Source organism: Amblyomma mixtum, chromosome 7, assembly GCF_055824585.1.
Source record: "Amblyomma mixtum isolate Tamu chromosome 7, ASM5582458v1, whole genome shotgun sequence".
In the NCBI taxonomy this organism is placed as follows: domain Eukaryota; kingdom Metazoa; phylum Arthropoda; class Arachnida; order Ixodida; family Ixodidae; genus Amblyomma; species Amblyomma mixtum.
The window spans coordinates 65,148,887-65,168,426 of record NC_143018.1 but is presented as its reverse complement, the minus strand read 5'-3'; the positions used below and the strand labels follow the sequence as shown (position 1 = coordinate 65,168,426).

Genomic DNA, 19,540 nt, shown 5'->3' with positions numbered 1-19,540 from the left:
AAGCAGCCTGACCAGCTCCGGCTTCCCAGAAATACACACGATCATCTCCGAATGTCACAAAAGCAAACACCTGCGGCACGCAACAACAAGCGGAGCACGCGGAGACAGCCGTGCGGAGAGCGGAGAGCAAAGCCGGCAAGGGGGTAAGTTGCAGCGCCACTGCTTGCGGCGGCAGTTTGGCGAACTAAAAAAAACTAGACAAGCAAAAGCAAATCTGGCGACAGGGGGAGCGTCAGCATGAACAGGTCGGAAGTTTATAGAGGAGGTCGTGCCTTGACAGCTAGCAGCTCCATTCTGAGCAGACGACGGTGTCACATTCGAGTCAATATGCATGTTGTAACCTCGGTCAACTATGGCTAAACAGGCCTCGCTAAGCCGCCATGTTGTGTTGACGACAGAAGCCTCAGATTGGCTTCTTAAAATGACGTTTGCTGTGAGTTGAGGGGGACGCGCGCTGGGAAACCGAAATTTAGTTTTTTTCGCTATTCAATCAACCCAGACGAAGAAACGAACCAAGGTATACTATAGAATGAAGGGTTAGAATTCCAAATACACACGTCGTTCAAAATTTTCGGAAAACATTTCACGACCCCTTTAATGATCGCTAGTGGGCAACCGTTGCAAACAAAAACATGATTCATTGTGCCATAATCAACATTCTAGTGACAGAACAGTCTTGGAAAGTGTTCATAATCGCGTGCGTAATGTACAGAGGGTGAGCAGATCATCGTATGGAACCCTTCACACGCGACCACTCTTGCTGAAGCACGGGAGATATGTCTTGCACACCATTGCACACCATTGTCCTCCGCCACGTGAGAGGAAGCTACGCCAGCAGATTTTCGAATATCGTCCCAAAACATGAGTGTTTGCGCCTGGGAGCTGAGATTCGTTTCCCGTGGTACCAACTCCGTTGCTCTGACAGACCACCGGTTAGCGTCCACTGCACAGTAATCCTGTAAAAGTCAATGTTTCTCATTTTTGTTTCATGCTGCATTTTGAGCAGCGTCTGTTATCAAATCTACGCCATTATCCTTACTTTTACTTCACTTTACCCCTACAGCCCCAGAAACGCAGCTAATAGACCCAATATTGGAAATGCAACGGCAAAGGCTTACAAACGACTAGACTGAAACCATCCATTTCCATACTGGGCCGATTACCTGTGCTGCTTAGGAAGTTTCCTTTCCACTCTAGGCGCGCTCTCGTTTGTATCGTGGCTTTCTCATTACCCTGAAATTTCTTGCCGCCTATACACATAAGAACGGCGAGGACATGGCTACTGTTTTTTTTTTCCGGGCTACCTCTAACCTGTCCACATAGGTTGGAGGCAGTTGCCGAGCGTACACCATACCAATCTATTCACTTACTCTTCTTCGTGGTCAGACGTTGCTGTTACTACCCCGTCTAAATCGATACACCTTTATGCTTCTTCCGCCACCTCGCCACCTCGCCATCTATTCCATTCTATTCTTCCTTTGTAGGTGTCACATGACACTTACATTTTCAAGATTCCTGTTTCACAATGATTGCGAGTGTGTGGCTATCTACTGGAAAATCGCATTGCCATCGAAAAATGCCGTAAAAGGAACCAGCTACTTTCGAGTCCTCTGCTCTGAAGGTGGTTATCAGGTGTTCAAAGATAAGATACATGTTATCTGTGGAATAGCCATTTTCGATGGTGAGCCATTCCATACTGTGTAATTCAGGCTACCTGAACGGTGGGTGCTTTTATAAAAAAATGTTCTACAGCCATCGTCAGTTTGTCGTTTATTTCAAACAATAAAGTGTTTGGGTTTTAATGCGGTTAAACCGCGAAGACGTGCGAAAGCATGTGTTTAGCTTAAATGGCTAACAGTTCTTCTTTTCTTGGTCGTTGGCACATCTGGCGACGATATTATTTCGATAGCTTTAGTTGAAGATGACGACTTGCAATGTACAACGTGAGAGTGTGTATATTAGTTCGACAGTTGATGAAGAAGACAGTGCGAAATGCGCAGTGCGACAGTGTGTTGGAGTTGAACACGAGGCACGACAGGCTGCGGCAATAGGCAAGTGCTCTCGTGCAGTCACCAGTGAAGCTAACCTGTTCGCGCAAACCGATGAGGTGAAAAAAAAAGGCAATGCACTCATGAGCGCTTGTCTGTGCATTCTATTTCTTTGCTTCCTTGTTGGTTTCCGCGGAAATCTAACTGATAGTTCGGTGCTTTCACCAGGGATGATTTGTGGAAAACTTCAAGCGATCATCTTCCCCATTAGTAGCCGAGTTCGTAGTGCTCAGGGTATTTTAGGAGCCGGTATGCCTCCCATTAAATTGTGACGTTTCCTTGAGAGAAAACGACGCCCTGCAGAAAACCAGCTAGCCAGAGTGTCTTCTGGAAAGAAGCGAGCGGGGAACGTCTCTTAGCATTGCCTCTAATTCCTCTCCCATAATAAATATGTTCGTAAACTTCGCCCCAAATTTTATGCATTTTTTTCTTCATTTGTTACGGCGGCAGATCCACGGCAAAGAGGAGTTCTCTCCTTCGGCTGTGCTTCGCGCTGCAGTGAAGAGCTCCACTCTGAAGTCCTTGTCCGTGCACACTTTCGCCATCCGAGTTGAGGACATTGAGACCATGGCCACCGCCCTGACACGACGCCCGCCTTCGTACGCGAGAGTGCCCGGCGCCGCGGAGAAGCCATCAAGGAGAAAGACAAGCCGCCTGGAAAGCCTCGAATTCTTCGACTGTACCAAGTACGAACCGCGCCTGCAGAGGGCCTACGGAACACTCATTGGAGGCAAGGACTGCGTTTCCCCCTTAACGTGGTTTCATTACAAGTTGATGTAGTTCGAAACGACCAAGGAACGAAACAGAGGGCGCAAGTAGAGCAGGTGTTCTGCCGTCTGCCGGCTTTTTCTGTACAGCCTTTACTTGCGCTTGAGTTCAGCGCTTAAAAAACCTCTATTGGACCTCGACTGGCCTAAACTATGATCTTCATGAAAGAGTCGAAGACCTTGTGTAACGACAAGAGGTCGAGGCTTGTGGGAACCAGTGGTAGATTAAGCTTGCGCTGACGAAACCTCGACAGTATTGGGACAAGCACTTTCCCGAGTGTGAGGGACTGGAATAGATAGCACGACGAACAAACTGTGTGCGTTATTGGTTATTTTATCCTGGAATACACGAGATCTATAGTCTCAGCTTGATTGGCAAAAGTTTAAGAACCGGGTGTGTTTGAGAACTGTGCATTGCTGCCATCCAGTGAAATAGGCCGGAGGTGTTTCTATAGAGCAATACTTTAAATCCCTCTAAAGCAAAAAGCGTCCTACAGTCCCCTCCTTGCATATTGCAGATCGCACTGCTAATTGATGTATGTGTTCCTGCATCAGCGCTAATCTCTCATTCACTGCCAAGCTGCCAAGAATTTTGTGCAGAATGAACTATCAGCTGCTAACGAAAATTTCAGGTTAATTTAATTCATGCGTTTTGCGCGACCCTTGTTTAAGCAGTGAGGTTTTAATGCTACAGAACTTGAGGCGAGGGGAGTGTATGTGCTACCGACTCAGAATTAATTTTTTACGCCCTGCATTACCTGCTTCGGTGCACTTGCGTGTGCGCATAGGTTTCAAGTGACTTCAACAAACGACCTTCCAGCTTACGAGTGCCCTTAGTTGCAGATTGTAGTCTGAGGGTCAAGACGAGAGACCTCGCCCGTACCACTAACATTTGAAGGGTAATCTGAGTTACAACCATATTCTACTTTGGCCACTCATGCCTAATTTGTAATAAGGGAATAATTACATCTGAGCATCTACCCAATCGCATCCATACGGCTACAGAGGAGATATGCAACTTTCACAAACTTCACAGCTCAAAAAAATTAGTACTGGCCCGAAGATCGAACTCGGGACCGGAGCCTGTCCGGGGAAGTCGCCCTACAAACTAAGTTAACCGGGACGGAAAGCACGTAGATGGTTGTGCGAAATGGAATTGTTCCTAGTCAGCCATCTCTGTTTGCTTAGTTGGTAGGGCGACTTCCCCAGCTAGGCAGTGGTCCCGAGTTCAATCCCCTGACTAGAACGAATTTAGCTTCCAATAAATAGTTTTCATTTCAGCCGTATAGCGGCGCTTGGGTGGAGCTAATGAGTAAATACTCTCTTATTACAAAGCGGTTCCAACTTAACGGATTCACCCAAAAACATTAGACGAATATTGCTGCCGATTCGACTTGATCAATTCGATCTCGCTCCACCTTACACACGTTCGATGACCTGGTTAGCATGGTTAGTAACAGCGACCGCCTGAGATGGGCAGTGGTACAAGGATTGTTTCCCATACTAGGACGAATTTTGCTTCTAATACGGGATGGAAACCGCGTCTTCTGGTCATCAGCCGGGCATCATAATCACTGAACGACAACGGCATCTTTAAAGTTGAGTTGTCATTACGAATTCTATTGATATATTTTAATAAAAGAAAGGGTGCTGAAACAGAGCTTAGAGGTACCCCTGAACTCTACTGTTGAGGGGTTCCTAATTATTATAAATATATGACCTCAAATTGCAATGCTTCCTCCCTTAATCGGGTCCCTCAGTTACAATGCTTCCTCCTTTAATTTGTTGCCTCCTTTGATTAGGCGTCAGCTGTCGCTCTTGATGTTGGCGACTTGTACGGGTGTCGAACCTTCTCCAGCAGTCAGTGTGAACCGCTTTTCTTCGTCACCCGCGGTTTTTGTAAGACAAAAATGGAAAGCATTCATTCATTCGTTCATGCACTCATTCGTTCATTCAGTTTTCTTAGTGAGAGTGTGTTGTCTGGTGAAACGTTTTATGGATGCCTGGAAGATATCGCAACCCAAATCAGATGACCAAATGTTCCGTATCCTCCAGAGCAACCACTTTGGCGCCTATGCGCTTATATTGCCCTTACGATCAAGACTAGGATCGATAGCATTTTCTGCGTACACAGTGGGAGCTCTGGGCTCCATGGCGCAGTGCAAGAAACCATGCAAAGTTGCTCGACTTGAGAAAAACAATATTTCGCAACATAAGCACGGAACTTTTGAAGGTCCTGTATGAGACGGCGGTTGTTGTGGCACCGCACGAATTTCCGACGAAATGGCAACTAGGTCTCCAATGGCTTGTTTGTCGTTCCAACGACGCAAGTCGCGATCGACTTTAGTGATCATTACTTTAGTGATTTAGGCATCTGCTTCATTTTCTTCAGATCAGCGTTTTACGCAGAACGCGACAACCAGAAGCCATATGTTCACATGTCCTTTTATGTGCGCGCGTCTGTCCCCTCTCAGGTGTCCTGTTGCAGCTCCGGATTAAGGGGTGCCTCTTGGGTGAGGTGTTCGCTGTAGTTGCTGCCTGCCAGCTGCGCACCGACTCTAGGCTACGCGTCCTCGACGTGATGCAAAACGGGCTTCCCGTCTCCGCCGCCCACGCCCTGGTTCAAGCTCTCGAGGTGAGGAAAATTGTTGCTTGAAAGCTTCTCACTTACAGGACAAACCCTTCTATTTTCTTGGCAACAAGCCGAGAGATTTAGGAGCCATCTACCTTCGACAATAACTGAAACTTCACAATAATTAGTATTTTTTTATTTAACAATGTATAGGAGCAGCCATTGGAAATAAAACTGGTTATTTTTTATTTCACAAGCTACTGCTGCGCCTTATCGCTTTGGAGGCTTGAAGCCGTCATAGTTATCGCTGAAGAGACAGCTATGTGACATTTTTCTGGCGGCAGTTACGATCAAAATTTTGTTAACCATTGCTCAAAGTGCCAACCTGATGCCGTATCGTCAGTAAAACTAGCGAAACGACAAAAGGGCAATAAAAGTGCGATGCCAGTGTCAGTCGCAGTTCCAGTTGCCTTCAAAGTCCGGCCGTGCTGAACTTCGCAATCAGTACCCATCAATGGAAGGATGAGCAGGAGGAAAAGGATGCGGTAAAAAAAAAGAAAGATGTAATGTTAGTCATGGATTTTTTTTTGTCAACATTAGAGCAAAAAATGGCTGAGGCTTGACTTGGTTAATCCTGGAGAATGCGAAGCATCATCGTGTCGCGTAATTTGGAGGCGCACAACCACAGCGACGACGCGAGGTGGGCCCCCGTTTCTCCACTGTCGTGACGTCATCAAGTCACGTGGTGTGACGTCATGTATCACGTGATTTGGAGGCGCACAACCACAGCGACGGCGCGAGGTGGGCCCCCGTTTCTCCACTGTCGTGACATCACCGTGTCACGTGGTGTGTCGTCATGTATCACGTGATTTGGAGGCGCACAACCACAGCGACGGCGCGAGGTGGGCCCCCGTTTCTCTACTGTCGTGCCGTCATCGTGTCACGTGGTGTGACGTCATGTATCACGTGATTTGGAGGCGCATAACTATGGTGAAGGGCTGAAGTGGTAGCTAAAGTAGTATGCTTCGCATAAAAAATTACGAGGAACTTTAGCGGCTAAAGTGGTGAAAGGCGAAAGCCTGAGTGCTGCATTCTGCCATGCGATTGTTCACTTCACATTCTGTTGGTTCATTAATTACCTGCCAATTATTGACGCTTAATCTTTGCCTTTAGGAGTGGAACGCGAAAGCGTGTTGTAGCGCTGCCAGAGAGTCCACGAAACGAAACCAGCCGTTCGGCGTGATGCGTTGCCCTTCGAGCGCAGCGCTTTTTGAGGAAAGGAAATGGCGCTGTAATTCTGTCATCTCGGTGGACACCTTAACCACAGCGTACAGGAAGGGAGAAAGTGGAGTGAAAGGAGAAAGAGGGGCCGTAATGAAGAATATGAAAATTGTTAGGAAAGGAAATTACACGGTAACGGTCTCACGTATCTCGGTGGACACCAGTCTAAAATTGTATTTGAGGAAATGAAATTGCACAGCAACTGTCTCACTTATTTCGGCGGACACCCGTCAAAATTCACGCGCAGTGATGTCACGATCATTTCGACCAACCTGAAACGTGGACAAATTTGATAACATGTCTTGGTCACGATAGCATGAGCCATTAAAGGCTTTCGCCTTAATACATTACAAAACCATCCGGAGCCTCCCTTTCACGGCAGATCCGACGCACAGCAATCCCTTTCCAATATCGATAACCGCTTTATTGTAGGCCTCTTAAGAAATAAGAAAAAGAATAGTTTAGTTTAGTTTAGTTTATGGGGTTTAACGTCCCAAAGCGACTAAGGCTATGAGAGACGCCGTAGTGGAGGGCTCCGGAAATTTCGACCACCTGGGGTTCTTTAACGTGCACTGACATCGCACAGTACACGGGCCTCTAGAATTTCTCCTTCAAAGAAATTCTAGCCGCCGCGGCCGGGTTCGAACCCGCGTCTTTCGGGTCAGCAGCCGAGCACCGTAACAACTGAGCCACCGCGGCGGCTAAGAAAAAGAATAAGAATAAAAAGTGGCTGAGGCTTAACTTGGTTAAGCCTGGAGAATGTGAAGCATCATCGTGTCGCGTAATTTGGAGGCGCAAAACCACAGCGACGGCGCGAGGTGGGCCCCCGTTTCTCCACTGTCGTGACGTCATTGTGCCACGTGGTTTGACGTCATGTATCACGTGATTTGGAGGCGCACAACCACAGCGACGGCGCGAGGTGGGCCCCCGTTTCTCCACTGTCGTGACGTCATCGTGTCACGTGGTGTGACGTCATGTATCACGTGATTTGGAGGCGCACAACCACAGCGACGGCGCGAGGTGGACCCCCGTTTCTCCACTGTCGTGACGTCACCGTGTCACGTGGTGTGACGTCATGTATCACGTGATTTGGAGGCGCATAACCACGGTGAAGGGCTGAAGTGGTAGCGAAAGTAGTATGCTTAGCATAAAAAGTGAAAGGAAGCCCGCACCCAACAAGAGGTTATCGCAGGTGAACCAATTGAAAATAAAAGGGGCCAACGTGAGTGCAAACCTGGCCGAGGTGAAGCCATAGTGTGCTCCTGTGTGTAAATTTCTTCTCTGCTAACCTTTATACGCATGCAACAGGGTCCGCGTTGTTTGGACAATGTACTCCTTGAGCCATAAAATTTTTAAAGCACATGATCTCCCAAACACAACAGAAACACTTGAAACAGTCACACTTAGTGTTTCTTTGCTGAGAGCTGCTGTCCATGCGTATGTCCCGAAACAGCTAGGCCGAGGCTGAACATATTCCAGCTGCATAAGGAAAATATAGATTACTTGCGCTTTCTTGACGCTCATTCCACGCATTCGGAGAGGAAGCTTTTGGTGCACAGAAAGCGGAAGCACACCGGGCGCTACGTGGGATTTTTGTCGCGTCCTTAAATCACTCGCTAATAATTGACCATATTTTCAGTGAATACTCAAATCAAACGCGTCTACTCGTCTCAACTCCTATAGGACAATTGAGAGAGATGTGAAGAATAAGCCGCGGACACAACGCTAAGAGCTGTCTTGCTAACATCTGGATCCCGAGTAAATCATACTTTATGTCGGAACGCGTCCAGTGTGTTACCATTCGCATGGCGGGATTAGTTGTGCCCGGAATAGGCGAGGTATTCCGCGTTCTTGCCAAGTATTATCTTCAACGGGCATCCGACTCCTCCAGATACTTGCTGAAACAGGTACTCAACGTGGATCCCGTTCGAATTTATAAAATTTATTACGTTCAATGTAGAATTTTACTCACCCAGTGCAGCGTATCCATTGAATGCGATGAGAAACAAAAATCGTAGTCAAATGATGTTCACACGATTAAACGGACTCGTGAGATGAAACGCTCGACATCAGTATTTAAACGGAATCCTCGTTTTTGCTTGGAGACACCACTGCAACGAAAAGCAGAGAGATAATGATGTGGAAACGAGTTTTCGTACTTCATAGTTGCGACACACGAACAAACCTGCACGCGACTGTTGTGGCAAATGGGAAAACGTTCACACAGATTGCCTGCTTCTGTTCGGATTTCCACTCCCTATGATTAACTCTGAAAAAGGTCCTAATGAGGAAGGAAAAACAGCGCCTACAAAGAGAAACACGGCAGAAGAACGACGCAGGACAACCACTAGTCCTGCTTCCTCCTTCCGCTGTGTGTCTTTGTAGGCTGTGTTGTTTCCAATTCAAGTACTATGCACTGTTTAGACCAAATTAAAGGCCTTAATGAAGTCTACGCATCAAATCTTCAGGCTGGTTGCCATATATATGCAAGCTGCGACCGCTAGTGACTGTACCTCCCCTCTTTGTAATGAAACAGTTCGCTTCAAGGGTTGAGTACATCTAGCGTCAGCTGTAGCTTGCCATAAACCAGCATTCTATCATGCAATGGTTTTCGTAAACATATGGTCCCAACTTTCGCCGCTTATTTTGGAGTTATGATTGGCTATCTCTCTGTGAGCAGCTGCAGGGCATTCATTTTTCTACTTAGACGCACAGGTGTAAACGCTACCGTCTTGTCTTTGGAGACCAGTACGTAATAAACACTTCTGTTTCAACAGGTGAACTCCACGCTGGAGAAGCTGGCCTTCGACTTGTTCGGCCAGCCGCCAGAACCCGATCTAGGCACAATGTTCGACACCATTCGAGAGATCGACGTCCGTTCGCGCATCGAAGTCGACTGGTACGTGCCGAGCCCGTCAGACATCTCCCAAGGTGGACGCTTGTGCAGCATCGCTAGCTTCTTCGCGGAGTTGACGATGTGCAGTCCAGAAGACGTGGCCACCATTTTGGAACCGCTGGCGTCCGGTACCAATGTGATTGCAGCGTGTATTCAGTGTACCAGACCTGTGGAAGACGCTGTCGTCGTTCAGCAGGTGGCCGATGCACTCGGCAAGACCAAATCTTTGAGGTAGGCGCAGTTCGCATTCGTTTCATATCGCCCTCGTTCAGCCGTTTCTCGCGCAGTGTGCGGCAGTGGAGAGCTCGTTGTGCTCTTAAAGTACGGCGAGAGATCAATCAATCTTTAGTTTGCATTTTTAATGCCGATAAATATTCAGGGAGTGGGGACAAAAAGCTGTTCTCAGGCAAGCTTGACTGGTTCCCCACTCCGTTTACATGGCACCTTGTGCAGTAGTTATGCATGAAATGTGGAATGTTAAAAGTGAACAATTTACAGTACATGCGATTTTCGCGCAGGACGGGAATAATGCTGCAAATACAATCTTGTTACAATATAAAAAAAATACAGTAAAATGCAACAAACACTGGCGTGACAGCATTAACACTGACCTGAAAAATGACAATGACTCGCCTGAATATAAGGAGAAAAGAAATAGTAAAGACAAATGGACACAGCTACAGTACTCTGGGTTGAAATGGCGTATGACAAAAGCTCTGGTTTTGGTTATGAAGATGATTGGCACTGGTAAACGCCATGAAACTGGTTGATGAAATGAAGTTTGATATTACTTTTAGTGGCTGTTTGCAAGTTGATTTCCTTCATTAATAATTCGTTCAATAATCTCGGAAGGCGATTTTCGACGCTATCTAGCCCGTGTGCTAGCTTGGTGAATGGCACGTGCCATGTTCTTTTATTCCTAAATACATACCCCCTATCAGGAAGGCTTTTTAAACTACATAAGGAGGGCTGTGTACAGGGGTGTGTCTGTAGCGAATTCCGCAGCGATGGAAATTCGAAATTGCGGTCCTTTTGCGTACATCATTCCCTGAACGGTCTTCGCGAAAAAACGCTCACTGTTTTCGAATGGTAATTCTTTTGGTTAAAAAGCCGACCATAGAGCCCATCAATCCGACCATAGAGCCTGTCACACACTTCACATTCAAAGTGTCTTCCAATGAAGGCTGCGAGAAATATGCCGCACATGAGGGCGCACTCATGCACGATAAGGGCAGTCATCTTTCGCAAAAACGTTTCCTCTCTCTGTCGAATCTTCAGAACTGGTAGCAGTACGCGCTGTTCACTGCTAGATTATCATCAGCAGCAGCCTGACTGCGCCCACTGCAGGGCAAATGCCTCTCCCATGTATCTCCAGTTAACCCTGTCCTTTGCCAAATGCGACCAGCGTATCCCCGCAAACCAGCTAATCTCATCCGCCCGCCCAACTTTCTGCCGCCCTCTGCTACACTTACATTCTTTTGGAATCCACTCGGTCACCCTTAAGAGACAAGCGGTTATCTTGCCTTCGCATTACATGCCCTTGATTTCGTCTAGGATGTCATTTATCCGCTTTGTTCCTCCATCCGCTCTGGCCGCTTCTGGACTCTTAACGTTACATCTGTCGTTTTTCTTTCCATAGCTCGCTAACAAGTCATACAACTGAAAGGTGCTCTATGATGTGGATACTAAAATACTGAGATTGAGTACAAATTGAGTACAGAGGGTACAAACTGAGTACAGATTGAGTACTTCCCATTACATTCCAAGCCCATTTCTTCCTCTTGATTTCAAATAGGATGTCATTAACCCGTGGTTGTTCCCTCACCCACTCCGCCCGCTTCCGGTCTCTAAACGTTACACTTGTCATTTTTCTTTCCGTAGCTCTCTGCGTTGTGTTTAACTTAAGCTGAACCATTTTCGTTACCCTCCATGTTTCTGCCCAATAGGTGAGTACTGGTAAGATATCTGTTTGCTTTTCCCTAGAGGGATATTGCTAAACTGCTATTCATTATCCGAGATAACCTGCCATATGCGCTGCACCCCACTCTTATTCTTCTAGTTATTTCCCCCTCAAAATACAGATGAGCGGTCATTACCTGCCCTAAGTAGGATTACTCCTTTAGCACTTCCACCACCTCGCTACCAAATGTGAACTGCTGTTTCCCTGCTAGACTCTTGAACACTACTTCGGTTTTTTGCATGCTAATTTTTAGACTCACCGTTCTGCTCTGCCTGTCTAACTATTTGACCACTATTTGCAGTTCGTCTCCTGAGTGGCTTAGCTTGGCAATGTCCTCAGAGACTCGCATAATATTTAGGTATTCTCTGTTAACTCTTATCCCCAACTGTTCCAAATTCAGACCTCGGAATACATCCTGTCAACAGGTGGTGAATAGCACTGCAAGGATCGTGTCTCCCTTCCTGACACCTTTCCTGTTTGGAACTTTATTTCTGACTTTATGGAGAGTATGGTGGCTTTGCAGTCGCTATATATAGCTTCCAGTATTTTCACATGATTCTTCTGTACCGATCCCGTAATGCCTGCATGAATGCTGAGGTTTCCACTGAGTAAAATGATTTCTCGTAATCAATAAATGCTATATACAGGGGTTGGTTATATTCTGCGCATTTACCACCCGATTGATAGTGTGAATATGGTCTATTGTGGAGTATCCTTTAAGAAAGCCTGCCTGATCATTTGGTTGATTGAAGTGTAAGGTTGTCCTGACCCTATTAGCGATTACCTTAGTAAATACCTTGTAGGCAATGAACAGTAAGCAGGATTTCAAGTTCAGGAGTTTGTTGTTTTTGTTTGCGAAAAGCTGCATTGCGCAAGTACACCCGCCATCTTCTAAATGCCCTCTCAGTTGTGCAGAGCATGAGCCAGGCGGTTAAAAAAAATGCTTTCAAAGAGACTTATGCGAAGTAAGGTTCTAATCGAGAATTTGTTTTATATCGCAAAAGCATGTATCAATGTTTGCCTGAACGCCGAAAAGTTTTCAGTTAGAAAAAAATCTTCAACCAGCCTTTCCAATAGGCTCCCATCGCCTATTCGTTTCACAGAGCAAAGTGTGAGTAAGGAACTACTCAGGGTGCAGCCCAACGGTGTTTCAGTGTCCTGGCTCCGCTGGGGCAGAGTGCCGATACAAGTTGCAGATACCTCCATCGTGCAGAAATTTCCAGTTTCTTTGATTGCCTAGCGAATGTGTTGAGGCTTAAAGGATGACTTGTTCCCTAGCAGCTTTTTAAACTTCCCGGAGAGCTTATTTCTTGAATATGCAAATTGAGCGGTGTTGAACAGCAGGGATTTAATCAATATTCATTGCACTCTTTGAGAGGTGTAGATTATTACTCTTTCTGCAATTCTTTGCATAGCTGCTCATCCATTAATTAAACTCAATTCCGAAAGGACCCTTGTTATTGTCCAAAAAATTGCTATTTATCGGTGACACCAGGAGCATCCGAAATTTTTTGCATGAGAAGGGTTTGGCGAAGAAATTTCTACTGACCTTCTTTACACGCTTGTTCAAAATCGCAACAGCTTCAGCGAAAAATACCCCAGTAAACCGCACGTTTGACTCCTTTTGAACAGTATGTCTCGAAACCTAACAAGATATTACGAAACTTGAGAAGCGCGCGGGATGACTTTTCTGTTTCTAAATGATGGCTTAGGTAAAACACTGATATTTAAGGAGAACGCTTTGCTTGGATAGTTGGTCCACCCTATCATAAGTAATGCAGCGCAAATGTAGGTGCCCGATTGCGAAACTTAAATGAGACAGGAAAGAGCACTGAACTGACAAATGATTTTTATTCACCGAAACGTGCACAATACATACGAAGGCAGTGGCTGCAGTAATCAGATGCAGTCAACGTCATACGGTACAAAGGTCTGTGAAAGGGACAAGACACAGCAAAGCGAAAAGGTTAAAAGATGATGAAATATTAAAAGGTATGGTACAAGGAAATTAACCCACACTGGATGACTATAACAATGTGACATGGTGTAGAGATTCATGAAATCGATAAGACCTCTATATTAATGCTAGTAAAAATACACACCAGATGATTATAACAAGGTGTAGCTAAAAACTGCAACGACCTTAACAATCAAACCGATGAAACAGTGACTTTCAGTGAATAAGACTTGTGTTGTTCGACATCTAAAGTTTAACAATTCTCTTCTAAAAAGGCTAGTTCACTTCCGTACAATGACTTTGACGCGTCGCTGACATACACTAATCGCTTTCTTTTTACAAAGGCGTCCTTCAAAGAGTTTTAGGAAGCCTACTTTCTGTGCCGTGACATTAACTCTTAAATACTTGTTCAGTGTACATTAACTTTTTGTACAATCGTCTTTTATCCTTACCACCTCGTTGTGCCTTTTATTAGTTTTATGGTCTGTTCCACAAAGTGATGTTGACTGCATCTGATTACCACTGCCTTCTTATATACTGTGCACGTCTCTCTCATTAAGAATCAACTCTCAGTTCAGCGCACTTTCCAGTCTCATCTTCGTTTCGCCTTTGGTAACTTCATTTGAACTTGTTTACTTGTCTCTGAAAAAGTGACCTCGCCCATACGACAAAAGTTCTACAAATGCTAAATAAGAAGCTCCGGAATACGCCACATGAGAATTTTTTAACTGAAAAAAAAAACAACTTTTGTGACTATTTCCTTCCTGTGGTGAAGGGTAAGTTCATGCATTGCACCTTGACCTGCTCTGCTCTGTTTATTTCTTTTTGCTGTCGTGAATTGTCTCAGAAAATATTACTGTGCCACCCGGCTACTAACAGTTAACTGTCCGCTCGCTGCGATGGGATGGCATTACATTATTTTCAGAAGGTTGTCCCTGCTGCTCAAATGGCCTGAAAAGAGCATCATCGAAGTGCTGCGGTCAATAGAACGAAACCGCAGCATCCAGAACCTCCAGATAACGGCAGCCTTCACCAAGAAGTCAGCCAGGGCTCTCTCCCGACTGGTGGAGGAGAACCACACGTTAAATACCATTCACGTGTATCTCGACGAGCAAGACTCCGGCGAGTTCTCGCAGCATCGAGCCGTCTGCACAGCGCTGAAAGAGGCCGTGCGTAGCAACCGCTTCCTGACAAACGTGAACATGATTCTGCGAGATGGGAACCACGCAACAGATTACATCATCATGGAGGCTCTCAGGCGCAACTCGGTGAGGACCGGCTTCGCTCTCTGTGTGCACTCTCACTTCCTCCTGTCGTGATAAATATGGCATTGAAATGTTTGAAATGTTTCTTTCACTTCCTTCTCATCCCTTTTCTCATGGCGCTGGTGAGGTATCGATCGAGAAGTGATAAAGTTTCTGCGCATTCATTTCCTCAAAAACCAATCTTATACCGACCAAGAGAAAGGACAGCTCGCAACGCGTGAAGTTTACAGCGTGCAGCGCTCTTAACCATGAAACATGTGTAGGATGCCACTTATGTCAAAGCCATAGAAACCGCGGGCGTCAACGACTCATTGCACACTAATGTCTCAAAATTGTTTTTCATGGTGTCTTTAAATAGGACTCAAGGCGCCATCCAGCTAAGCCATCCAGCTAAGCCATCCAGCTAAGCCATCCAGCTAAGCCATCCAGCTAAGCCATCCTGGCGCCATCCTGGCGCCAACAAGGCGCCATCCAGCTAAGACAGGATGAAGGCGCCATCAAGGCGCCATCATGGTGCCATGAAGGCACCACCCAGCTAAGACAGGACTGAAGGCAACTGCGATACAAATAATAATGAGCGCCCTTACCGCGCTCCGGCACTGTCAGCATTTTTAGAGGAATGACATTTTTACTGTTACACTTGACACTTTATGTTCGCCGCAGCTCCATCTCCACAAATTTGCTCTTGCCGCGGACCTGGGTTCAATTCCGGTTGTGGCTAAGGCACCCTCCGTGCGTGTTAAATGTCCCTAGGTGGTCAAAATTATTCCGAGATCCTCCACTAATGGACCCCTTTCTTTCTCCTTCCACTCCCACCTTCCTCCGTGCCATTGAAGAGCGGTTGAGGTGTCCTTCAAGTAGTGAGACCGTTCACCGCCTTTCCTCGAAAACCACTAACCGCTACACCCCCCCCCCCCCCGCCCCGCACACACACCCCACTGTGATGCCTCGTTCACTTCCTTCTTTCATTCTTTTTCAACCACACTTCAGTGCGGTTCGAGTGTCCACCGACAAGTAAGACAGCTGCGTGTTTCCTTTCATCAAATGCCATTTGCATGTCTACTCGTAACCGCCTAAAATTATCGAATCTCTCCTCACTTTAGAGACAGTTCAGCTGACGTAAGCAGCATTAGTACCTCAACGAGTTCCCGAAGCTGCGAAGCAATTAGCAAAAACATGGAAGTCGAACACAGTCACGTGTCGGTCTTATCGAGGCACAGAAGCGCCGCGGTGCTCGGGGTAATCCTATTATTAGGTCCAGCTCTTATTTTCGCCGACATGATAATGCGGCGCTGCTGAGGAAATACCGAACACCTGCTGTTACGTACAGCGGCGACAAGCCCTTCTTTATTGGACTGGGTAGTTTTGACCTTCCCAACAATATGACGGCTACCGGGATAGAGTTGCTACGTAGGAGATTCGTATGTACAGGGTCCGTCAAAAGTTCCCAGGCCACAGGGTCTGCTTTCAAGCGGCGTATACTGCCACTTACGATAGCATCAGAGATCAAGGTTCTCAGAGGTGAGAATAGTACTTCTACTATCCTCTACAGTTATATTTGGCTCCAGGGGTGTCGTAGCTGCCCAACTATAGCGCTCTAAAGCAGACCCTGTGGCCTGGGAACTTTTGGACGACCCTGTACATCCCGCTAAAGTATTCTATCAAGCCTTCCGATGGCGCCACTGGCGACGACGGCCGACTTCTCCGTTGCAAGGGTATTTCCCCAGCTAGCTTTTACACTTCCTTTATGAGCTTGTGCCGCCGCGGTGTCTCTGTGGTTATGGCACTCGGCTGCTGACCCTAATGACACGGGCTCGATCTCGACTTCGCCGGTCCCATTTCGATGTAGGCGAAATGTTAGAGGCCCGTGTACTGTGCGATTTATGAACCCCAGGTGGTAGGTTTTTTCCGCAGCGCTCCACTACGGCGTACTACTGTGCAATGGCAGTAGACGTTAAAGAACCCCAGGTGGTCGAAATTTCCAGGGCCCTTCCCTAAGGAGTCTCTCATAGCCTGAGTGGCTTTGGGACGTTAAAGCCGTAAACCAAACCAAACCAAACCACTACGGCGTACCTCATAGCCTCAGTCGTTTTGGAATATTAAACCTCATGAAACGAAACTTCATGCGTTTTTAAATAAACGCCTTTTCCTTTTTGCAAGCATGGGCGTGGCTGTGAGTGCGCTTGTGTGGGAACAGAATTTCTTTACAAACCGTCGATATCCTCTCCTTTATTTAAAGAATGTTGCAGTGCCTTTGTAGCAACGATTAGTCATGTTCCTTGGCAACGTGTGACCTGACAACTTGATCTTTTCTAAAATGCAGATGCTAGTCAATCAAGCGGTGAATTTCGTCAAGGGTTCCAACGACAAAAAGCACGCTCAAGCATTCGAAACTCTGCAGCACTCCAGGACTTTTCTGGAAGACCTCTGCCCGGACGCTCACGATCGCGACGAGGCTCGTGTGAAAAAGCAGATTGACGAGGCCCGAAGGAGGCTGGATGTTAAATACTTCATTTTCACTGGCGTCGTCAAGGCCAGGGTAGTCTGCTACCCGCATCCTAAGAAAAAGGCCAGGTTCGACAAGCTGAGCAAAGATGTGCAGGCTCACATCTGCTCTTACCTCAACCTGACTGACGTCATGGACATCTAAGGCACCACCATTTCTCAAGGAGACCTTGCAGTACAAAAAAACTCGCAACCTCTCTACTATTTATTGAAGGCCTACGATCGGGCGCAAAAGTAAGACCCCCGCTTCCAAGTTCCGACCAGCGTCACACTACGTGGTGGCGCCACATGACAAAACACTTCTGATGTCGAGAACGCCGCAGTGGATCCGTGTGTACACCAGAAGTGCGTTGTCACGTGGCGCCCCTACGCAGAGCGGCACCGGTCGGAACTTGGAGGGGGGGGGGGGGGGGTCTTTTACTTTTGCCCCCGATGGTACCTGCAAGTGCCAGGAATGCTTTCACAAACCATCTCATTGCAACTGAAGAGAGCCCGACATGCCTTCGTAGGTGTACCCTTTACTCATCTCATCATCTCATTGGGTTGTCTGACAATGTCCTCATCCTGAGATCATTTTAGTACGTTTTAAGGACTTTGATCGTTTTAGTTGCCATAATTTTTTGGCGCCTGCAGCAATCCTGTTTTCCCCACGAGTTCTGTCCAGTGGATTCGTTGCTTCGCACTGGAGCGCATTGTCAGCAGGGCCCAAGCCTCATTTTTATCCTGAAATTTCTTGTTTCCATTTTATGACCGAGTAATGCACAAATATTTTATTGCTTACTATTGTAGCGTTACTTCGCGTGTACTATATTAGAGTACTTCATTTTCGAACTGTGAGCCTAAGCATTCACAGCGCTAACTTTTTTCTCATGTACCTCTTTGAATTCCTTTTATGCACCAGGATTTTACATGCCAGTATTTTTTTGTGTACAATTTTACATTGTTAATTGACAACTGTGAGTTTTAGCGCTCAGCGCTGCATTTTGCTAATGTACCTGCATAGAATTCTTTTCACGTACCAGGATTATACATGCCGATATTTTTTTGCATAACCTATCAATTCGTTAGTGAGCCTAAACGTTCACTGCTGCATTTATTTCTGATCTCATTTCATAATGTACCTTTATAGAATTTTTTTTAAGTACCAGGCTTTTACATTTGAATATTTTTCGCGTAGAATTTTACATTGATCACTGACGCAGCAGATTGCGTAGTCTCTGACATAATTCGTACAGCATGGATATCAACGAAACGTATTGCGTTGGCCCGAACTCTACGGCAGCCGTTAACATGTACAAATTTTTTGTCATATCCCAATTTATATCGGAGATGCATGTTCAATTTGTATGCACTTCATTGTCCGAATTTGTGCTGTTTGCTTCAAAAATAAATTACGTCGTGACTACTCTGGCTTTCGCGTGCAAATTTCGGGGCCTCTTTTTGATGTGCACACTACACACTAAACACAAGTCTTCAGTGCGAGGAGTATTACTATTTCAGAGGCAAACATGGCGCTCAAAGGAGAGCGGACCTTGGGGATAATAGCTGCATGAGGCCCAGGGAAGAGAAGGGCTTTCTTATATGGAGAAAGTTTGGATCTTCAGTAAGTTGTCGGTGATGGCTCTGTCCGTAGCACCCCTTTCCTGGTTTTGGGCATACGCGTGCAATGCAGGAATATCCCATGTCTGCACCCTCTTTGGCCACGATTGTTTTCATATTGTTTTTTTTGTTCAGGACGCAGAAGCTCTATTTCGTTTTAGACAGGGTAACTACGGTTTAATATTGTAGAAGGTCTCTTAAAATGCAGATGCAAAGCGACCATCTTTCTTTCAAGCGAAAACTCGGGTGTTTTGTGCTCATACTAAAAGTATGAGGAACGGGAGTGATGAAAATTCCGAAAAAAAAAGTTTTTTGTAATTCGAAATTCCTTTTTTTCTGAACGAGGTCATGGTCACTTCCGGTCAAAGGTAATTTAACTCCAAAAACTACGTGTACTGAAGCTTACTCGGTGACTAACCACGCTCCTTTTATACCTATGCGGGATGCGTAGCTATATTAAATTGCAAATAAACAAAACAAGCCAAATGTTTCTTTCCACTCTTGGAGGGATTGTTAGTCCTTATCAGGGTTGCCTAGAGTTCTTTTTTTTAAACCAAATTTAGCTCCAGACGCTGCCCGAGTTACTTGAAATACAATGTTTGCATTGGCGTTGCTTCAGCGAAATTTCACGACGAACGTCAATTTCTTCGTGATTGAGGCTTCAGGTCCAGAGTCAATAGAATGAGCTGC

General features: G+C 46.1%; 1 protein-coding gene across 1 annotated transcript in view; it reads left to right on the top strand.

The window, feature by feature from the left end:
• Positions 1–18,690, top strand: part of LOC149336332 (uncharacterized) — a 28,306-nt gene extending 9,616 nt beyond the window's left edge. Inside the window, exons 2-6 of the mRNA XM_089554698.1 lie at positions 2,499–2,778; positions 5,290–5,450; positions 9,446–9,795; positions 14,407–14,749; positions 17,070–18,690. Of these exons, the coding sequence (XP_089410824.1) occupies positions 2,499–2,778; positions 5,290–5,450; positions 9,446–9,795; positions 14,407–14,749; positions 17,070–17,396 (1,461 nt within the window). The 3' untranslated portion in view covers positions 17,397–18,690. The remainder of the gene's footprint in view (positions 1–2,498; positions 2,779–5,289; positions 5,451–9,445; positions 9,796–14,406; positions 14,750–17,069) is intronic.
• The last annotated feature ends 850 nt before the right edge of the window (positions 18,691–19,540 follow it).